We start from the raw sequence: 22334 nt of genomic DNA, 5'->3' as shown, positions 1-22334 counted from the left end.
GGAGAGAAAGGTTGAATCTGTATGGGCGCTTTAATTCACATGGCTGGTAATCTGAGAAGATAACAGGTTATGTACCCTAAAGACTGTCTTACATTTTATTTCAAACTGACCTTTTTTATAAGAAGAAAAAAAGTGAAGGTAAGGGATTTGGAATTCAGGGAAAAGGCTATTCAGATAAAAGCTGCCGTCTGGCAATTTTTGCAAACATCACGATTCTTTATCTTTGTCCTGGGCAATGGGACACAGAACAGCTTTCCCTGGCGCTCAATGGCTCAGATACCACCATCCTGATTGCTTGCAGCCCCCCTGGTGCACAAAGGTCAAATTGCTTGTTGTCTCCTGGACTCTGGGTGGGTCATACCTTCGGTTCCTGGAACAGTAGCTTTTACATACATTGACTACTAAGCTTATTGACTATTACTTAAAACTAAAAATTTCCAACTCATGAGTTCCCCCATCAAATTCAGGCAAGAAACAATATGTATAATGGAATGAGAAAACAAATTCATTTATGAAATACACTTGAGCACAAAGCACAAACAGACATGCAGCTAGAATAAGTGCCCTGACAATTGGAATTTCAAAGGGGTTTTATGCTTGTAGCCAGCTTCTGGGTTCCCTCTCCTCCTCCCTTCTCTGGATTTTGGGATTAACATAGTTTCAAAGGCTTTCTTTCTTAAATAGTGGAAATGATATACACAGAATTTCAAAGGCTCTCCCCTCCTCCTGTGCTATCATAGTTCTTGTGATTTTTAGAACACCTGGCCATCTTATCTGACTGGGTGACACAGATCTCCCTCGCCCTCCCTGCCTTCCTTTGCTATCTATCTGCCTAACACAATCAAACTATTTAGCATTGTAATAGTTACATCAAGTGTGATCCTACTCTCCTTCACTTAAACGGTGTATTTCTTTAGTTTGGAGACTACCGGTATATTGTAAACTTGTTTTGTATACTCCCTGGAAAAATTGTAGGTTTATACTTATCAAATATACTCCCAGGCCTAAAATTATGTTAAATATTGAAGAACCACTACTTAAAAATACTGTATAAAAGCTTCTATCCCAGCATGCTTTCACTAAATTTTCAAATAAAATGTATTCATTTTGGTCGGTTTCAAGGAGATTGCCCAACTCATTCCTAGAGCAGAATTGAAAACTTACAATTTATGCAGAATTGTCCAAAGAAAGGGAAGTTCCTACAAAAAGACTCCTGGCAATGAGCTCTCAAATTCGGAGTGCAAATTCCGTCGAGCGATCATACAATCAGCCCGATGGTAAGTGTCAAATTTCGCAAATGACTAGAAAAGGGAGAGTGAAGTGATCATCTCATGAAACAGTTTGCTAACCTGTCCAATAAGGAAAGTTGATCAGGGTTCCTGAATTCACTGCGACTCTGATTCTAACCCAGATATTTCAGCATCAGGCGTGGGCAGCCAATTGGACCGTCTGAGCGCCGTGCATTCTGGGAGCTGTAGTTTCCCGCCCGTTCTCCCTACTACAAGTTCCACTGAGCAGCTGGAGGACGGTTGCTTGGTATTATTAACAAGCGGGAAGTATGGCGGTGGCACGCGCCGATGCAGCTTTGCCTCCTGGAGAAGGTAAGGCTATCCTCACCCCTGAGTCCCAACTCTTACTTCATGGAACTGAATTAAATAATTACCTGATAGAGAAAAAGCCTGGGTTTTAGGGGTACAGTCCTGGACCAGTTCTTTCGGTAGGAGTCTGTGGGCGTCGTAGAGGCGCTGTGCCTTCTGGGAGTTGTAGTCCCCGGGTTCTGCCTAGCTCTCCGGCGTCTCGGTGGGAGCCGGTTTGGGGGACTACAGCCCCCAGGGCTCTTCGCACAGCCGGGCGCCCTGGCTCCGGGGCTCCTTAGGCTCTTTGAGGGGGTGGGTTTCGGACCGCCGTAACCTTTCTAGGATGTTTACTTTGAGTTCTGGTTACCTGAGTGGAAACTGCAGGATCCCCCTTTTTCGCTTTACTGTCCCTCTTTCCTTTCTGTTCCTAGAACGTTCAGGACCCCCTTTGTCAGAAACAGCTTTCTAGACGTTGAACTCTTTCTTGGAAGGGTCCGGTGGCTGTGATAAAATATGGGAGTGATCTAGAGCCCACAGTTCGGAATCCTGGGGTCGGGTTTGGTCGCTGCCCAGTGAAGCGCAGAACGCGGATGCTTCTTTGACCCGGAGCCGCCGGGCGTGAGCAGAGCTCCTTTGTTTTCGTTACAGGTCTGAGGCTCAGCATCAGCGGTTTGGGTCTGGGCATGGCTGAGTCGAGGCCTTCCTCTGCGGCTTAGATGAGAGGCTCATTATGTTTGGGGGGGGAGGGGGCAGTCGACTCTTTGGTATTGTGTGCAAAGGCTATGTGTTTTCCTGGTACACAGTACACAGCTTTATCAGATTCTCAGAGAATTCCATGACCCAACCCTTTCATGCCTGCCCCCAACCCCAAATGCTAGAAGCCGTTAGACAACGGGAAAACGTTGAATCTCTTCAGAAAAGCATTGTCAAATAATTATTTCCCGCAGTAGTCTTAATTTGGGTATAAATTGGAAACTGGCAGTTTCTCTGGCCCCGTCCCCCTCTGATACCTGCTTTTAAACTCCACCTTCCTAACCCACCAAGGCAATTTACAGCAGTACCAAAAACATTTATAGAGCACATTTTGTATGAGCTAGACGATATTTTGAGTGTTTTTTTTTTAGACTTTTACATCATTTCATTTTCTCTGTAGAACAACATGATAAGCCGGTATTATCAAATACATCTTACAGAGTAGAAAAGTGAGCCCCAAGGAGATATTAACTTGCCCAATGGTGAACTGGTGGAGTCAGGATTTTGACATCTGTTGTACTAAATTATTGACTTGGCCAAAAAGTCCGTTCACCAATTGTGGTACATTTTTTTTTTTTTTTTTGAAATGCACGTTGATATAACAGCTGTCACGATACAGTGTAACAAAATGTTTTGGAATGCAGTTCAAGACAACTAAACGCTATTAGAGCCATCTGTCAGAAAAAACTGAATGAACTTTTTGGCCAGCTCGATACATTATGGAGTACTGTGTGCCAGGGATGGGGCTGAGTGCTGTTGATATGGTGTCTGTTTTCATCCCCACATCAATTTAATGAATTAGGTGCATTATTCCCATTTTGTAGATAAGTTAACTGAAGTGTATACGTCGATTTTGGTCACTTCGGAATATACTGGTAGTAAGGTAGTAAGCAGGTTAATCTCTTAACAAAAGACGAGTTCCACTTAAAAAATACTATCATTACTTAGGTATAAAATATGAAACTATTATTTCATATTTAAATGTGAAGAATTCCAAAGTATTTCATCATAGAAACTTGAGTAGAATATCACAAATCTTGGTGTAGTTTGATATTTCTAGAGCAAGTGAATAATAAACTGTGGTCCTTAGGAATTTGATTGCATTTGTTTTAAAATTTTTATATTGTGCTTTAGTGTTTTCTAACTCTGAATGGGATATTATGAGTGTAATTCCATTTGTATGCTCAGCAGTTTTATTTGTGTTTGCTAATAATTTCCCTTCTCTTTTTAAGGATCAGTGGTCAATTGGACAGGGCAGGGGCTTCAGAAGTTAAGTGCAAACTTACCCTGTGAAGCAGATACTCATACTTTGATTCTGGATAAAAATCAGATTATTAAATTGGAAAATCTTGAGAAATGCAGACGATTAATACAGGTAGGTATTGTATCTGGGGAAAGAGTGATATAGAACCAATTTATTATTAGATCTAATAAAACAATAAAATAACCTAAGAAAAGTTACTATGCAGGCTTGGAAAGTAGTGTTATAAATCTTTATATGGCTGTTTCTCCTGAAGATGGACAGATATGTGCTGCATTTGAATGGACTGGAAAAAGAAGCATTTGTTTAAAAAAAAAAAAAGCCAATATTTTATGTTGGCAAAATACTGTGTTAAGAAAACCTTTCTTACCTCATGATGGAAGTAAAGAGTTCCTTGCTTCCTTCCTTCCTTCCTTCCTTCCTTCTTCCTTCCTTCCTTCCAACTTCCTTCCTTCCTTCCTTCCTTGAATAAATGTTTATTGGGCTCCCCCTTATGTTTCTGGTACTGTTCTAGATTTTTGCTGAGACAGTTTAAGGATCTCATTCATGGAGCTTACATTCTCTAGTAGTTGCTGTGTTAATGATGTTTTCTCTTTGGTAATAGGAGATTTGATTGCTGAGGTTAATGTTTAATGTGTATTTTCCATTGTTTAGGAGTAACAGCAGCAGCAACAACAAAATATAGTCACTCTGTGGAATATGTAGATAATGTATGTGAAAAGCACAAATTGGGTTTATATATTTGGGAATGTTTGGCCATATAAGCAAATCTTTATAAGCACCCTAATGTGAACATAATCTATATATTATATCCCCAAAAGTAATGATATGTTTCCTTTCCATAGCTGTCAGTGGCTAACAATCGGTTGGTACGGATGATGGGTGTGGCCAAACTGACCCAACTGCGTGTGTTAAATTTGCCTCACAATAGCATTGGCTACGTGGAAGGGCTAAAGGAGCTAGTACACTTGGAGTGGCTGAATTTGGCAGGAAATAATCTCAAGGTGAACTGTTTTTGCTTTGTTTTGTTTTTAGTGATTATGTTTACTTTTTTTAATTTACAATAGTATACACCCTAAAAAAGAAATTCAAGCACTATAGAAATGAATAGAATAAAATTTGAAAGTACCTACTAACACACTGCAGGGATAATTTTAGTTAACCTAAACTAAAATGAACTTTTTTAAACATACAATATAGTACAATATTCTTTTAAATGTGAACAAAGAATCTATGTTATATTAGAAAAGTGGCTCAAACAGAATGAAATGTTAGGAGGGAAACTCTACCATGCTGCATTAAGTAAATGTTTAATGGAAGAGTGGAGAATATACTGTTTTAAAAGTCAGGAAATCTGGATTCTAGTCCTACTTCCACCATTTAGTAACTCTATAATTTTGTGCAAGTTAATAAATATCTTTGTGTCTTGCTTTTCAGTTGCTGGATGAGAGGAGTAGATTAAATGAGATTAATAGCTGACTTTTATTGAACAATTAATTGAGGCTAGGTAGGCATTTTCTATATTTTTGCTTCACTGGATATTATTGTAAGCATCTTAACTGTATTAACTCAGTCTCATGACAGTCTATAAGGTATTGGGTTGTCCAAAAATTGTCTTTAGTTTTTTCTGTAAGATGACTCTAGTAGTGCTTAGTTGTCTTTCACTTCATTCGAAACAGTTTTGTTAGATTGTATTGTGGCAGCTGTCACATCAGTGTGCATTTCAAAAAAAAACTTATCAAAACTGGTGAATTTTTGTGCAGCCATTTTAAGATTGAAGATGGAAGACGGTACTCAACATTTTCAGCGTATTATGCTTTATTATTTTAAGAAAGGTAAAAATGCAACTGAAATGCAAAAAAAAAGGTGTGTGCAGTGTATAGAGAAGGAGCTGTAACTGATCGACTGTCGACGAAATGTCTTGGTACTCTTGGCATTTTGTCCAAATAACTCTTTCCTGTGGGTCTGTCTTATGCTTTGGCCTCTACCCACTAGAGGCCAATAGAGGGGAAATAGCTGACGTACTCAAAATATCCAAATCAGTAGTTATTGGTGGAAATGAAAAATGTGTCTTATATGGAAAAAAAAATTACAGACTTTTTGGCTAACCCAATAGGTAGCATCATTATGCCAATTATATAGAAGAAGAAACTGAAGTATAGAGAAGTTAAGTCAGTTGCCTGAAGTCATACATATAGGAAGTTACAGAGTCAAGATTAACTTGTAAAGTCTATGCCCACCCAACTATCATGTGTCATCACTAAGGTTTCTTCAGGCTCTAAATATCTGGGATGATATGATTCTCTACTCTGAGAGTGATGATGAAGGTAGAAGCTTGCTACCTAACATTTACCAAATTGTTAGCACTGCTTTCTCTTTTTCTTGCTAAGCGCCATTCCTCTGCTTCCAAAAATAAGCAAAAGAGGCAGGAAACTCAGTTATGAGGAACTAAGAAAGAGTTTCTGTTTTTTATATTGTTTACATAACCTAATATGATAATCTTCTTGTGATAGGCCATGGACCAGATCAGTAGCTGCACAGCTCTACAGCACCTCGATTTATCAGACAATAACTTATCCCAGATAGGTGATCTATCTAAATTGATATCACTGAAGGTAAGTCTGTGTTCTGACTATGTCATTTCTGAAATTTTACACTAAAATACCAGGAGAAAGTGATCTGATTGGCTTAAAAGCAGCCTGCTGTCTATGAAGAACAGATTGTGTTCAATATAATAAACACAGTAGCAGAAACGAAGTATGAAACTTTTTGGGGTTTTTTTGTAACTATACTGATTTAATTAAAACTGGCCATTGTAGTTAAGGTTAGTTCTTATTTACCATACTTTCAACATTCCTTTCATGCCAAGCTACCCATACTTGCAGTTTTGCAGAAAGTGCATAACATGTTGGTGAGGTTGAGCATAATTATTCCTGAACTTGAGCCTGTTTTTTTGACACTCAGAATTGCTGTCTTTTTAGTAATAGGTATTACTAAGTTGTCAAAGTTAATTTCACTTTAATTAAAAAGAAATAAACCTGTAGCATACAGCGCTTTTTTAAAAAAAGATTTATTTTTAGAGAGAGGAGAAGGGAAGGAATAAGAGAGGGAGGGAAACTCAGTATGTGGTTGCTTCTTGCGTACCCCTTCCTGGGGACCTGGCCTGCAACCCAGGCATGTGCCCTGCACTGGGAATCGACCCATCTACCCTTTGGTTCACAGGCTGGCTCTCAGTCCACTGAGCCATACCAGCCAGGGCTTGTATAGCACTCTTTATGTAGGTGAATATATTATGCAATTAAGTAAGTAATAGTTGGACTCAACTGCCTCAGAAAACATGCAAAGCATTTTCCATAATTTTGCTTCTTTAAGTATTATTAGCATCAGATGAACTCATTAAGCTTTAGGAGTGTTACTAGCTCAACGTTCCCTATATCTTTAGCAAAAAATGCAAGTTATTCTAAATAATTTGATTTAGCTAGATACTAAGATATTCAGATGAACTAAAGATGATTTAGCATTTTTTTTTCCTGAAATGGAGGCATAATTTTATTAGAATCTGGTGTTCAGAGTTTTTGATTTCTCATTGTTGCTGACCTTGAGTCAGTTTCATTTTATGGAATATGGGCCTTCTCTCCCTCCCTCCTTCTCTTTTGGAAAATTTGCTTTACATTTGATTGTTTCAATGACTTTTCTTTCAGTTTCCTCACTTTTGATATTTTAAAAGGAAATGAACCAGTATGTTGGAAATTGATCATGTTTTAATAAACTAAATTTCACAAAATGCTAGTTACTACACCAAGTATGTGTTCTTGGACAAGTCTTTGAACTTTCCTGGGCTTAGAATGTGAACAAGGAAAGAGAGAGTGGACCGAAGGTGACCTAGTATTAAGTCTTTGATTTGAATGCTGTGAGACATAATAAAAAAGGTCCCCCTATTTTCATACATACCATTTTGGTTTTGTCAAAATAGACCCCTTTACTTGTAATCTTTTCATTTGTAATTTGTCTTGTTTTTACTTTTAAGACCCTGCTTTTGCATGGGAACATCATCACCTCTCTTAGAACAGCACCGGCTTATCTACCCAGAAGCCTTGCTATCCTTTCTTTGGCAGAAAATGAAATTCGGGACCTAAATGAGGTAAAATTTGAGGGTATTCTGTGGGATCCAGGAAGCTGAAAAGTTGTGAGAGGGGAGGAGAAACACAGGAGAAGGTTGTGAACTCACTTTTGGACTGTGAGCATATTGGGAGAAACAGCCATCAAGATGAAACACTTGGTTCTAGCTGGTCTTTTTTTTTTCTTACAGTCACTGGGTCATTAAGGTTTAATTTAATATGTAATGCTGCGGTTATTATTCAATTTGGAAGTGATTGGTGGTAGAGGGACATTTACATTAATGGCGTTAATACGGCGCACTGCACTTTTCTCTGGCTGCTATTAGATTTTCCAAATAGGGTTCTCCTGCTGGGAAACAGTGCTGATACTTTCCAAGGGGCTTTGTGCAGCAAGGACAGATGGCCATATTGTTGGAATTTTGGAAGTCAGTGGATAATGTAAGAGTGTTTCTTGTCGCTTTTCAGAACAAGAGGGGAATTGTCACATTTTCAAATTGCCAAAGATGTGTAATCAGCGGAAGCCCTGTGCTTGACACTGGATAGTCCACTTTGTTCAACAAAGACATCTTTTGTTCCAGATCTCTTTCTTGGCATCCTTAACTGAATTGGAACAGTTGTCGATCATGAACAATCCTTGTGTGATGGCAACACCTTCCATTCCAGGGTTCGACTATCGGCCATACATCGTCAGCTGGTGCTTAAACCTCAGAGTCCTAGATGGATATGTGATTTCTCAGAAGGAAAGGTGAATGTGACCTCTTTAACATAACATTTGTCATGGAAGTTACTGAAAAGACCATTTCTAGCTTTCTACAGATTAATAAACTGAATCTTTATTGAAATGTGCATTTAAAATGAAGACCATTGGTACAATCATACTCATTTTGGATTTTCTATCCTTCCTAAATCAGGATAAGAAATAAATATCAGTTCCAGAGGTTAGGTGTGGCTAGTGAGTTATCTTAGTGTCCAGTGTGCAACAATTCGATTTCTAAAAATTCTAATGTTAACTGGTTGGTTGGGGCTTGGAGTACTTATATGTAGAAACCATGTAGTGGATGCTGTGTAGGGAGGGTCTCAGATCAGTTCTACAGAAGCTTGTAATTCACCAGCTATGTAAGGGCAGTATTAACATTACCTTAGGTCCCAACTACCCTTTATAACAGTGGCTCTGTGGGAAAATGCATGCAGCGTTCCAGTTTGGAACCAATAGCGGAAATACTGATTGGTCCTCCCCTTTTCCCACCTGTGAAGCAGCAAAATGAGGACTCCCCCATCTCTAGGTCATTGATGCTTTTTGAGGCTTGGAGACAGGACCCTTGCCTGATGGGGTCTTCTAGAGGTTGGCACATGATGAGTGGAATTAGAGCTTCAGGGGAGGTAAGGAACTCGGTTGTGGACAAAAAGGGGTGGAATTAGAGGGGATTGTGAGAATTGAAGTGAGTTCATTCTTATCACTGTGTCTCCTTTCACTTCCTCCCCTCAGTGCATAGGTACCTCCATTCATGGACTCAACACCTACATTCTTCCTCACCGCTTTTGCTCTTCTGTCCTGCAGTCTGGTAGTAGTCCCTTGAGGAGTTTCCTGACGAGAGGATGAGTGATATATCAGAGACAGGTTTTCCTTTTCCTCCTCCCAGCTGTTTTATCTAGTTGCTGAATAGGACATGGGGCTGTTGAGGAATGGCCACCAGGAGCTACATAATGATGGTGCTTGTGTAGGGTGAGGGACATCTGCCAAGTCTGGTTTGCCTACCATAAAATGTGGCTTTTCCTTTTTCCTGCAGTAAGTGCTGCTGTGTACTCAGGAACCTTATTTGGTTTTAAATTGTGTATAGTTCTAAAGCTGGGTTAACTGGGATTACCCTCTCCAGATCTTTCTTTCAGTGAAAGGAGTACATCGTTCTATTTTTCTGTAGGAGTAGGACTGGCAGCACTTTTACCTGTGGGAGGCAGCATGGCGAGATGGGCAGAAATGGGGTCTGGTGTAAAGAGAGATCTGAGAAGAGAGGTGAGACCTGGTCAGGAGAGACAAGAGAAGGCTTCACTTTCCCTGCCATCCTTAGCTGTGTGGCCTGGCCAGGTTTCTTGGCTTCTCTGAGCCTTAGTCTCTCATCTGTAAAATGTGGGAAATACAACTTCACTTTCAAGGATGCTGTAAGCATGAGCATGAAGGATGTATATAGCATAATACTGGTCGTACAGTGGTGCTTAATAAATAATAATTGTCATTAATACTTAAGGATAAGGACTATGATTAAAGCATTTTGAAACTAAAGCAAATGTTAAAAAACAGAAAATATTTGTTGAGGAGATGAATAATAAATAATACAAAGGCTTTGTTTCTATACCATGGAAATGGTTTTAATCCAAGTAGCTTTCAGGTTATAGAATGTATAAAACCTTAAAAAGATTACCCTAACCAAAAGTGGTAATTTAGGTATTTCTGTGACCTCCATGTATAATGTCTTCCAAATGTTTGATTTCGGAGATTTCAGGTGTCAGGGAACAGTGGGCATTCGTCCCGGGGTAGCCCCCCTTTCTGTGGGCATCCTACACTGAAGTCTGGGAGGGAGGAAAAGGTTGGAGTGCAGCTTCATAATAACCCTTTATCAGATGGATTGTTTTCTCTCTGGTTTAAAAACAATTACAGAGTATCACATAATTCAGGTATAGTTAAAAAACAATATTTACAAATACCCACATAATCACTGAAAATAAGAATGGAACATAACCAGTGCTCCAGAGATTTACGTTGTTCCACTCCCATTATAAAGCCTCCTTCCCTACTAGAGATAACTACAGTACTGACTTTTTGATGATTCAGAAAGATTATTATTTTTCTTGGTTATTTTGGAGCCATTAAACCAATCAGCTCTCACCAGAGTAGCTGATACTACAAGGACAGAAAATACTAAGTGTTGGTGAGTATGTGGAGCAATTGGAAGTCTTATACACTGTTCTACAAATGTAAATGGTGCAATCACTTTGAAAAACTGACAGTATTTACTGAAGCTAAACATATAAATACATTCCCTATGGCCCAGCAATTTGACTTCTGGTTTATACCCTACAGAAATAGGTACTTGTATCTATTGAAGAGACGTGTACAAGCATGTTTATAGCAGCCTTATTCATACTAGCTCCAAATGTTGGGAGCTATTTGTGACATTTGGGAAACTACCCAAATGTCAGTCCACAGAAGAATGGGCAAAGTTATATTCAAACTAAGGAACCTAGATTGTTACTAATGCCACACTAGTGGGAAAAAGGCTGTTGCAGTTGATGTTTGAGACAGCCCAGTAGTCTACACTGTGCTCCCAGGTGTTAGAATATCTCTGGAAGTATTCTGTTGGGAGCGGAGGAATTATTCTAAGGGAGAGTCACTGTCTTAAAAACTGATGGGTAGCCTTGAGCAATGTTTAAAACATTCTCCTTGTCCAACTTGGGAACTGAATTGTCCTGGGGATAGGAAGGAATTACCAGTTGTTTAATCTACCCAGCCTTATACTGCATTTCCTAAATACATCCAGGCTAAAATTGTCCTCCCTTATGAAAAGTATCTGAGGTTCTTTGGTGACTCCTGGTAGACAGGTCTTAAACGTCTTTATCATGGAAAAGAGTCACAGGAGCAGTCACCCACCACTGTGGTGCTTTGTCAAGAGCTTTCTCAGGAGTGCACCTATGGAAAGACTAGCACCTTTGTATAGCACCTGAGTATTTGGAATTCTTTCTGAATTTGTTTCTATCTGTTTACTATTTACAGACCCAAACTACACCTCCGTTGCTTAGCAATCAAAATTTAGTTAAGAAGCAGAACTTTGGAGATGATGTTCCTTTTTTCTTTCTTTTTTAAAAATATTTTATTCATTTATTTTTAGAGAGAGGGGAAAGGAGAAGGAGAGGGAAACAGCAATGTGTGGTTGCCTCTCACACGCCCCCTACTGGGGACATGGCCTGCAATCCAGGCATGTACTCTGGGAAGCGCACTGGCGGCTCTTTGGTTCGCAGGCCAACACTCAATCCACTGAGCTACACCAGCCAGGACTGATGTTTCTTTTTTGAAAGGATATTCAAGATGTACAGAAGTAGAGAGAAACATAAGAACACCGAAATACCATGCAGCTTCCAGAGTTACCAACATTTTGCCAATCTTGTTTTTCATCTATTCCCTACTGTTTTTGTTGAAGTATTTTAAAATAGAATACCAGGTATCACTTTATTCAATACTAGTTTGGTTTTTTTTAAGGAGGAAGAGCAGATAGATTTCAATTTTCTCTCTTAATAGCTGTTACTTCTGTTATATTATGTAAACCATTCCTTTAGTTTCACCTGTGGTGCATTTAGGTACTTGAGTTTGACAGTGGATGGAGGGTATACTTATTGCTTCTCTGAAAATAATTTTAAAATACTTGGAGCTATTAGTGTAACTGTCTGGAAGTACCTATAAGCAAGGAAAAAAGGTTTAAATTATGTTAAGCGTAAGGGGAGTGAATCAGAAAGATAGAGCTTTTTGAACTTGAGTGAGTTTTATTTATGAAGAATGTCCAGTGATGCTATAAAGGTAAATTAAGAAGGGAGATCATTGTTAAAAATAAATCTTGTCTACCTGCTGTCATCTTCTCTTTATGTCCCCCAATTCCAGTTTGAAAGCTGAGTGGCTCTATAGCCAAGGCAAGGGGAGATCCTATCGGCCTGGCCAGCATATCCAGCTTGTCCAGTATTTAGCTACAGTCTGTCCTCTCACTTCTACACTGGGTCTTCAAACTGCGGAGGATGCCAAGCTGGAGAAGATTCTGAGCAAGCAGAGGTAAGCTCATTTATTTCTAGCAGCTTATGAGTTCACAAGTGAAAATACCTGAGTCTTTTCTGCAGGATCAGTAAGGCTGTAGCAGGTGCTGCAGCCCACGTTCCGGGCGTTTGGGCCCTTCGTCACTGCAGCACTCTCGCAGGGAGCTGAGCCACGCAGTGCAGCCTCATGGCTGCGCAGCAGCAGCATTGCCAATCATGCCTGGAGGGAGCCAAGCATTATGAGAGAATGGAATTTTTAAAAAAATGGATCTGTCCTCATAATGTAGGTGTTCCATAAGGGATTTTAAATACTAACATTAAGAAGTATGGCTAGAACAATTAGTGACTACTTTTTTTTTTTTAATCAGAGATCCTGCCTTAAACGTTTGTGCAAGTATGAGGATATCTGTCTATGTGATTTAAAAATAAGTTCCTTAACCTTTTTTACCCAATACTTTGAAATGAGACTTGTAATTTAGTGATTAGAGGTATCTGCTTTGAAGAATTGTTAACTTCTACCTTTTGACAGTGTTACCTAGGAAGCAGAAAAACGTGTGTGTGTGTGTGTGTGTGTGTGTGTGTGTGTGTGTGTGTGATCACATCAGATGTTATTGATTTTTAGGTTTCACCAGAGGCAGTTGATGAACCAAAGCCAAAATGAAGAGTTATCTTGTCTTCCTCCTGTTGAAACAAGAGTACCAGAGCATTCAAGCCCTGTTCAAGATTGCCAGACAGTCCAGGAAAGTGGTAAGAAATTAATTGATCTGTTTTCTCCAAGTTGTTTGATTTGTTGGTCATATAAAGAAGAAAAAGTTCATATTTTCATAATTTTTATTCTTTTTTATTTTTTTAACATTTTGTTTATTTTCAGAGTGAGGGGAAGGGAGGGAGAAAGAGAGGGAGAGAAACATCAATGTGTGGTTGCCTCTTGTGCGCCCCTAAGTGGGGGCCTGGCCCGCAATCCACACATGTGCTGTGATTGGGAATCAAACCAGTAGCCCTTTGATTTGCAGGCTGGTGTTCAGTCCACTGAGCCACACCAGCCAAGGCTCGTTTTTTAATTAAGTGGTCATTTGGGTCTTATATATATGTATATGTATGTATGATAACTACTTTATTTCTAATTTTAAAAAATTCAGAGCAATACTTCTTTTTGTATTCATCTAATACTTTGATTATTCTTATGATTATTGGAAAAGTTTGTTTTCTTAAAAATATTTGGTTTGATGTTGTAGGCATATTGGAGGAATCAACGAAGGCATTTTATTGCATTTTACTCTATTTCAAGGACTAGGTGTCATTAAGAAGATGTATCTGAACATATGTCTCAGTTCACTAAAGAATAAAAATAAATATGCGGGGATATGCATATTTATGTGTTAATTAACCAGATGGCTGGAACTCTTTCACAATGTACATATATCAAATCACCACAATATATACTTCAAATATGTTCAATTTTACACCTGATAGAGCTGAAATTTTTTTTAAAAAAGAAACCTCTTTAGATATTTAGTGGTTTAAATGATACTCTGTTGATTCTTCTAGACCCTGTCATCCAAGTCAATTCTTGGGTTGGTATGAGCAGTAATGACGATCAATTATATGCCATTAGGAGTAACTTTCCAGTCTCTGCACACACTACGAGATATTCTCGAAATGACCTGCACCTGGAAGACATACAGACAGATGAGGACAAGTTGAACTGTAGTCTTCTCTCTTCAGAGTCTACTTTTATGCCAGTCGCAGCAGGACTCTCTCCAGTATCACCTACAGTTGAGCTGAAGCTTCAAGGCCTAGCAGATGATGGTGATGGAGGTGAATCTGTGAAAGAGCAGGAAGACCAGGACATGGATAAGGAAGGGGAAAAAGTGTTTTGGGCTGCAAATGAGAATTCCATTGAGATGATGAAAAGTACAGTTAGTGCAGAGGTAAATGAGAAAGATGGGCTGTTACCTTGTCCTGAGCCAACAGTAACCAGCGCTGTCTTGAAAGGTGACTCCCTCAGTCTTACATCTTTTTCTGACTCAGTTGGACACAATGTCTTTCATACACAGCCAGACAGTGAAGAAATCATGTCTGAAAGTGCTTCAGAGGAACTTCTCTGCATGGCTTTAACCCAGAGATCTGTTGCTTTGGGACAAGATAAAGTTACCCTTCAGAAATTGAATGAAGCAGCCACAACACTGCAGGCCTGTTGGAGGGGATTTTATGCCAGGAATTACAACCCTCAAGTTAAAGATGTGCGTTATGAAATCCGGCTGCGTAGAATGCAGGAGCACATTGTCTGCCTCACTGATGAAATAAGGAGGTGGGTTGAAAGTCCTGTTCGGGTGCAGCTTTGTTGGTTTTGGGGCATCAGATTCTTAGAGTTGATCCAGAACACTGAATCATCGATGATGTGGTCAGGGCATGTTTCATGTTGTCACTCTTGGTTTACTTGTCTCCTAAAATATACTGGAAGCATCTTGAGGGCAGAGACAATCATATGCATCTGTGTGTCTAGCACAGCAGTTGGTACAGAGATGGAGTATAGTAATAAATGTTGAATGAATACATGTCTTATACACATCTTAAACATAAACACAGAAATGTACAGAAAATGTAGAAAAACAATGTACAGAATGAGAAGATGAGAAAGTCTACATAGAACCAACTAGGTGACTTCAGAATTAAAGAAAAAAAGCAGGGATTTAAAAGGGCTAAAATTCTGGGGCAAGAGTAGGATTATGCCTTAATTCTGTGGCTCACATGTTTTACTGCCTGCCAACCAGAGGAGAAGGCAGTGAAAGAGACTGAGGAGGAACAGCCAGAGTGGAAGAAAACTAGGAGAGTGTGTGTCCCAGATCCATCCAGAAAATGTTTTGGTAGAGAAGAGAGGTGCTGTAGGGAGGACAGAGACGTGTACATTAGATTGAAAAGCTGGGGATTATTGGTGGCTCTTTTGGGGTCCCCGAGACTATCCTTGGGTTTGATGATTTGCTGAAAGGACTCAGGAAAGCTGTTCTATTCATGATTATGGTTTATTATAATGAAAGGATACACATTAAATTCAGCATATAAGAAAGGCAGATAGGGCAGAGTCTAGGAGAAACAGGGCACAGCTTTTAGTTGTCCTTTCCTGGTGGAGTTGTACAGACGGGGTTTGATTCTCCCAGCAACAACGTGTGTACAACACCTGTGAGGTGTTGCCAGCCAGGGAAGTTCACTCAAACCTTGACATCCAGGATTTTTATTGGGGATCAGTCACAAAATACTTATTCACCAGAAAACAAACTATCTGCTTTAGCCCAAGGCCACATATATACAGATGTTCTTACCAGGCAGGATATTCCAAGAGCTCACAGATTATCTCCTAGGAGCCAATCAAAGCCATTTCTAGCTTTAGAATAGGTTTGAACACACCAGTCCTAATGAGTTAACCCTTTCCTGCCCAGTCAAGTTCACAAGAGCAGCTTCAGCCTCGTGGGATGAAGACAGTTTGGAATGGGTTGAATAGTGACGAGAGGTGAAGAGTGAATGTGGCCAACTCTTTTAGGACATGTTGCTGCGAGGAAAAGAAGAGCAGGAGGAGAATTTGGAGTTAAGGAAAATTCTTTTTTAAAGATAGATAAAGAGCATGTTTATGTGTTGATGGAAATGATTCTATAAAGAGGGAAAACTGATGGCACAGATGAAAGGAAGACGTGCAGGATTGACGTTCCTGAGAAGGTAGGAGAGGAAGGGGTCCAGTGCACGAGTAGAGGGAGTGGCCTGAGGGAGGACAAGAGCAGGTATGGTGGTAGGCTTGATGGTAGGGGGTGGGGAAGTCCTGTGTGATGGACACTTCTCCTTTTTTCAGTAATATTTAAGATGTGGCCAACATTTGAAAATGCAGGGGTGAGGGTGTGGGAGGTTTGAGAGAGATGTGAGGTGCGAGGTATTCATTTTAAAAGTGAACTCATAAAGGGAATGGAGAAGGATTGCTGGGCAATGTGTGGAAAACTTTAAGTGCAAAACAATAGGTCGGGTGTTATGATTTTCATCAGCAATTCTCAGCTGTTCTCTTCTGATTGGGGGGTAGATAATTTGCTTCAGCCAGGTATCATTTTTTTTTTCCAGATGTGTATGGTAGTGGAGAGAAGGAAGGGCAAGGGAATTGAAGATATGTGGATGGGATAATTATAATGATCGATCTTGGAGTTTAAACGAGGTAAAAGAAAAAACAAGAAGGAGGAATCGTTAGTTCAGAGGTCTAGATTGTTGCAGTGGGGTGCAAGAGCAGGTGAACTGGGACGATAGGAGGTAATGGTTTGTGTGGGCGCTTGGAATGATTTTTGAAGATGGTCTAGTCAAAATAAATGACTGGGTCTAGAGTGAGACAGTGAGAGTGGGTGACAGGGGGTAGATTATTCTTAGCGCATCCATGGGAATGTTAAGGGCCCCAGAAATGATGACAGGAATGGGGCAGCGAGAAAGACTGGTCCTAACTCTTCAGTGAATGGGGCAGATAATGGGAAGTTGGTACGTACTTGAAGAGAGTTTGTAGAGATTTAGTTCTTCAAGGAAGAAAGTAAAGAATAGTTTCTACACAGCAGTGAGAAACAACCTTCTGACCCTAATGATTGATTGAAAAAGATAGCTTCTACTGGATAGGGCTACAGTGCCCTCAGAAGTAGGTCTGACTTGGCAAGGAAAAGCTCGTGTAAGAGCTTGACTATACAGGGCGAGGCTAAAGGAGGTGTACAGTTGTGAGTATGCAACACAGTTTATTCTTGTATTATTTGTTAATTATTGTATTTATTTTCCATACAAACAACTATACACCTCTTTAAACCTCCTTTTGCCCAACCCTGTATAAGGGAGTTTGCTGACTGCAGTTCAGGAGTCTTAGGTGTCACAGGAGAAGAGCTCAGGGGCCAAGACTGGAGAACTGAGGCAAAGGTTCAGAACAGGATGGCGGTGACAGTCTGGGAGATAACAGACAACTAGGGGAGCCTAGGTCTGTGATAGGTGTAAGCGTGGAGAGTGAGCCCAGAGTAAGACTTGAATGAATGAGGAGAAGTGATGGGATGAGGTTGGGGGTTGTCTGTTGATAATATAACAAAAAGTTTGTTGGGAACCTGGGCAAACAGGAGGTTTGATGGGGTTGTCCTGCTAGTCTCTTAGCAGGTGTTTCTTGGTGTGACCCTAGTCCTTTCTGCAACTGCTGCCCCTTTGATTTGTTTGGCTGGGAAACTGAGGTCAGCTAAGGAGCCATTTAATATTTTATTTTATTTTTCATCACTGGCAATACTTTGTGGAACCAATGTAATCTGAATTTCAGTCATGTCTCACTGGTTTTGTTGAGTCACGGTTTACAGTTTGTTTCAGCTAAGAGTTTAAAAGTGGAAAGGGCTATTAGTTGTTTTTTAATCTCTCTACAAGCCATGTGTTTATTCATTGTTACAAGAAGTGCAAGTCAAAGCATCCTTCCTTGTGTCAGTAATGCATTTTGAATTATTATAGATTAAGAAAAGAAAGAGATGAAGAACGTATTAAAACTTTTGTACAAGAAGAGGCTGTCAGATTCCTTTGGAACCAGGTAAACCCCCTTCCTGCATTTTTACCTAATGTGTGAACAGAGAAACATTTTAGATTTCATAAGATAATTATAGATAGTTAGGCATACTGAGCACCCTTTCCCAAGTCAAGGGTGTAATTTATACCCTTTGCCAGTAACTTGGAACTAGTACAGCGAACTTTGTTACATTTTATTTAATCTGAAAAAAAGTAATTTTTTTTCATTGCAGATGCCTTTATTACAAAATATAATGAACAAGGTAATTATATAGATATAAGAGTGCATGGAAGAAATAATGACTTAATTGATTTCAGGAAGATCAACAAATATGATCTTTGTCCCAATCTATGAAAAAAAGTAATTTTATAACTTTGACCAGAAAGATAAAGAAGTATAAAGAGGAGAGTGGCTAAACTGAAGAATGTTATAACTTTCCAATATGTACATGTAAAACACTGAATTTGAAATTTATTGTAACTATCTATCTTGTGTATCTTGGGGATATTTGAATGAAAGGTGCCAACCATGGAATATGATGGTTACAATATGCATGTCCTAAAAAGTATGCATGACTTCTTGGGAGAGAGTTTGCATCCTGTAATAGCACACTTTAGGGACAGATCAGACAGCTGGGTTTTATTATGATTGTATCCTATCAAATATTTCTTGATAATTCCTTAGAAATATTTTTATAGAAGAATTTCTTGCAACAGGATTTTAACTATAAAATTCAAAAGACCTTTGTAAAGTTTTATAATTACTAGTAGAAGAGTGCCTAAATAAATTATAGAAATAACAATATTATGGAATGCTATGGGACAGTTAAAAAGAAGAAGGGAATAGTATGGACTGACCTGGAAAAGTCTCTGAAATAACACTGTTCAGTGAAAACCAGCAAATTGCAGAACTTAGTGTTCCACTTGATTTTAAAAACTCCCTTTGTATTTGAAAATACATAGTAAAAGGTCTGGAAGGACACATATCAAACTGCTATCAGTGATTTCCTTGAAGGGCAGTCAAAGGGAAACTAAAAAATTCTATATATTGTTATTTCATTGCAGATGTTACAATAAAATTTTGAGATCTTCATTGTTCTTTAAAAATGTAAAGGTCTTATTACCAAGAACTCAGGCTATTTTGAGGTATTTTAGAGTTGTATATACTATATTGTTAAATAATATTTATACTTATCTCCAATGGATATTTAAAATGAGACCCTGCTTATGTTAGACAATCTGCTTTCGTTAGCAGGCTCTAACCTGTCTTGTCATAGGGACCTCAGTGTAAATTGAGTATGTTATTGACCCGTCAGTCAGCTAGACATGTGCTGTTTTACTTCTGATTGTTTTCCCAGTAGAAGCAAGAGAATTGCTTTGGCCCATCCCTGCTGTCCTGGTGAGGGCCTTTTATGACCAAGGCTTGGGCTGCAAGGGCCATGGAAAGGGTAAGGGAAGTGAGGCCGTTTCTAACTCCAGTATTGCTGTGTGCCATTTACCAGCTTCATGTGTTTTGGGAAAAAAGCTCAAAGGATGATTATAAAACAGGCATGATTTTTATTTTATAATAAAACTACGTCCTTTGGTTTATAGGTAAGGTCTCTACAAGTTTGGCAACAGACCGTGGACCAGCATCTAAGTTCCTGGCATACTGATGGTCCTCCTGCATCAAGTACTGTGGTGCCATCTGTACAAGAAGAGGCTCCAAATGGAATGACTCCATTTTTCACCCAAAGCCAGGAACCCTCTTCTGATCAAAGTTCTGATGGGTGCATTGTTCCTGGCGAAGCTCCTCAAGAGAAATCCTCACCAGAATTTCCAGACTCTGGTTTTCATTCCTCCCTAATAGAACAAGTTCACTGTTTGCATGATTCTTTGGATTTTGAAAAAAGTTCCACAGAAAGCAGTGTTAGTTCTGTAATGGGGAATTCCATTGACACAGTCAAATATTGCAAAGAGGCAGATATGGAGGATGTTAGTGAAGAACATAGTGAGCAGAGTAAGGAAAGCTCAAACAATGAGCTGGATAATAATCTACTTGAACAGTATTTAACTTCAGTTCAAGAGTTAGAAGATTCAGATGAGAGGACAAATTTTGCTGAAGGGGCAGGAGATAGTATGCTTCACATGGCTTCTTCCCCTGAAAAGCTAGAAGGGTCTGACAGTGCTTCTGTTGATGATACTCGTGGCATACCTCCTACTTTGCAAGATGAAAACAGACAGACTCCAGAGGATTGTAAATTGAATACAGAAGTTCAAGGGCAGCAGTCAGAATGTGATTCTACATTTCAAGTATTGCATGTTGGTATTACTGTGTAGCATGTCTGGTTGCTTCAGAAGCAGAAATCCACTTTTCTTAAGAGTATTTTCAGTTTTCTTGTCTTTTCTTTTCAGAGTAATGGGAATATCCCCCCCCCCCCCAATTTTCTTACTATTCATATAGAACTGTGTTCTTTGTCTCATATTTTCCAAATTCTAGATTCTGAGGTCAGTCTTCATTTTGATTGGTTAGCTTTTTTACTTAGCTCTAATGTATCAAACAATATTTATATTGGAAGCCATAAGCACTTTATTTCTTAACAACTGAATTTCATCAACAGTGTTCCTGTTTTTTTATGTATTCATTTCCTTTCAAAAATAAACTAGAATACATTAAAGAAGATAGAAAAAATTACCTTAAAGATATAAATAAGAATTTTGACTCCTCTGTGTGAGGAAATGTGTAGTGAAGAATGCAATTTGTTAAAGTGAATGTATATAACATATGAAGATTGTGAACTACTGAAATTTGCCAGCCTTCTTGGAGGAAGAACTTGTGTTTTTAAGCCTTTTTTCCTCCTTTATGAGTCAAGGAAAGCCTTTTAATAAGCAAATAGGGCAAGAAGGTAAGGTTGTAGGATTTTTCCATGGAGATGATTACATTGTCTCATGGAAAACTATGTCACGTATGAGTTTTAACATATGAAGCCAAGTGATTCCATCCATAATTAAAATCAAGCTTATTTAAAGAGGCAACATAAGAATATTTCTCTTAGATAAGAAAAACAGTAGGCTCCATTCATTTTGAATACTGTCATGGCAAACATTTATTATCTTTTCATTTTCTTTTTTGCCTCACAGATAAACATTTGTGTGCCAATATATTGTCAGAAATTAAAGTTTGTTCATTTCACGTTCCTGCTTTATATTTGCACTCTGTAGTTCAGCAGAAGGTCCATGGTCATTTATTTCACTTTTGAACTCTGCCTCATAAAGAAGAACATTTAAAATAATACTAGTGGTAGAATATGATGACTCTTTTTTTAAAGGACAATTTTCCATCTAAATCTATGAAAAAAGTGCCACCTTTGGAAGACACTTTAATGGTGATTAAGAAAAAATAAAACTCACTTACCTTTACCTGTTAAAAAGAATATGTATCTGTAACTCCAGGAGGAAATGATAATATTGTGTTTGGATATTAAAGGTAGATGTATTTGCAAATAATTTGTGGAAGCTTGATATTTTAATCTTTGAGAATGTTCTAATATCACTGAACAATACGTATGTAATTTTTCCCTATCTGTGAACATACAACTCTTTATAACTATGGCAATACTTGTGTATTCTCTAAATTTAGGTGCTAAATACCATTTATTATTCAGTTACAGTCACTAGGTCCCCTTCTTTGAAGTTAGAAAATAAAAACTTCTGATCTTCAAGAATAAGGTCAGGGATCACATGTAATACTTTGTTGATAGTTAGAAATATTTCTCCAGTATGAGTAAGATATATTTTTCTCTCTTTAAAAATGTGTAGCACTCAGGTTTAGAATACTTGAATTTCATTCTCAGAAATTCAAAATCTCTTGGAAAGGAAGTATTTTTTGTCTCATAAACTGAACAGCAGTCTTATGTTCAAACATATTTTTTAGTGAAGCTTTGTAACTTCGAAAGCATGTTAAATAGAATTTTTTGCTTTTTGAATAATGCTAATTGTCTTTTATGAATGTTTTTTAATTTCTTCTTAAATATACCCTATTTTTCTATTTTATAGTTAAGTGCCTCATTTGCTGCCCATTGTTAGAAAAAGAAAAATCAACTTGGCATTGCACTAGTACCAAAAGTACATGGTACATTAATTCCTCATCAAAGCCTCTGAAATGTTATGCTTCAGTATATCTAAGTAGGTTTCTGCTGACATCTTTTCTCTCTCCTCTTTTTTCAAGAAATGGCAAAACCCAACTAAATTAAGTGCTGGCTGATTGCTTGGCTCAGCTGGTTGGTGTATTGTACCCTGTACCAAAAGCATGTGGGT

The 22334-nt window shown here is 38.7% G+C and overlaps 1 protein-coding gene across 1 annotated transcript; it reads left to right on the top strand.

Annotated features, from left to right (window-relative positions):
- Positions 1 to 1510: 1510 nt before the first annotated feature.
- Positions 1511 to 20393, top strand: CEP97 (centrosomal protein 97). The gene is made up of 11 exons (XM_054577338.1): positions 1511 to 1601; positions 3563 to 3705; positions 4437 to 4595; positions 6105 to 6206; positions 7619 to 7732; positions 8288 to 8454; positions 12355 to 12519; positions 13123 to 13247; positions 14049 to 14811; positions 17988 to 18063; positions 19632 to 20393. Exons 1-11 carry the CDS (start codon positions 1559 to 1561, stop codon positions 20355 to 20357), a joined length of 2583 nt encoding a protein of 860 aa, XP_054433313.1. The 5' UTR covers positions 1511 to 1558; the 3' UTR covers positions 20358 to 20393.
- Positions 20394 to 22334: the final 1941 nt, after the last annotated feature.

This window comes from Pteronotus mesoamericanus, unplaced genomic scaffold, assembly GCF_021234165.1.
Source record: "Pteronotus mesoamericanus isolate MK-2021 breed Mesoamerican mustached bat unplaced genomic scaffold, CSHL_Meso_final contig_42, whole genome shotgun sequence".
NCBI classification, from domain to species: Eukaryota; Metazoa; Chordata; class Mammalia; order Chiroptera; family Mormoopidae; genus Pteronotus; species Pteronotus mesoamericanus.
This window is presented reverse-complemented; position numbering and strand designations above follow the sequence as displayed.

Coding starts and splice junctions, on each gene's coding strand:
- CEP97 (XM_054577338.1), top strand. CDS start 1,559: ATGGCGGTGGCACGCGCCGATGCAGCTTTGCCTCCTGGAGAAG. Junction 4,596..6,104: donor TGGCAGGAAATAATCTCAAG/GTGAACTGTTTT, acceptor TTCTTGTGATAG/GCCATGGACCAGATCAGTAG. Junction 8,455..12,354: donor GTGATTTCTCAGAAGGAAAG/GTGAATGTGACC, acceptor CCCCAATTCCAG/TTTGAAAGCTGAGTGGCTCT.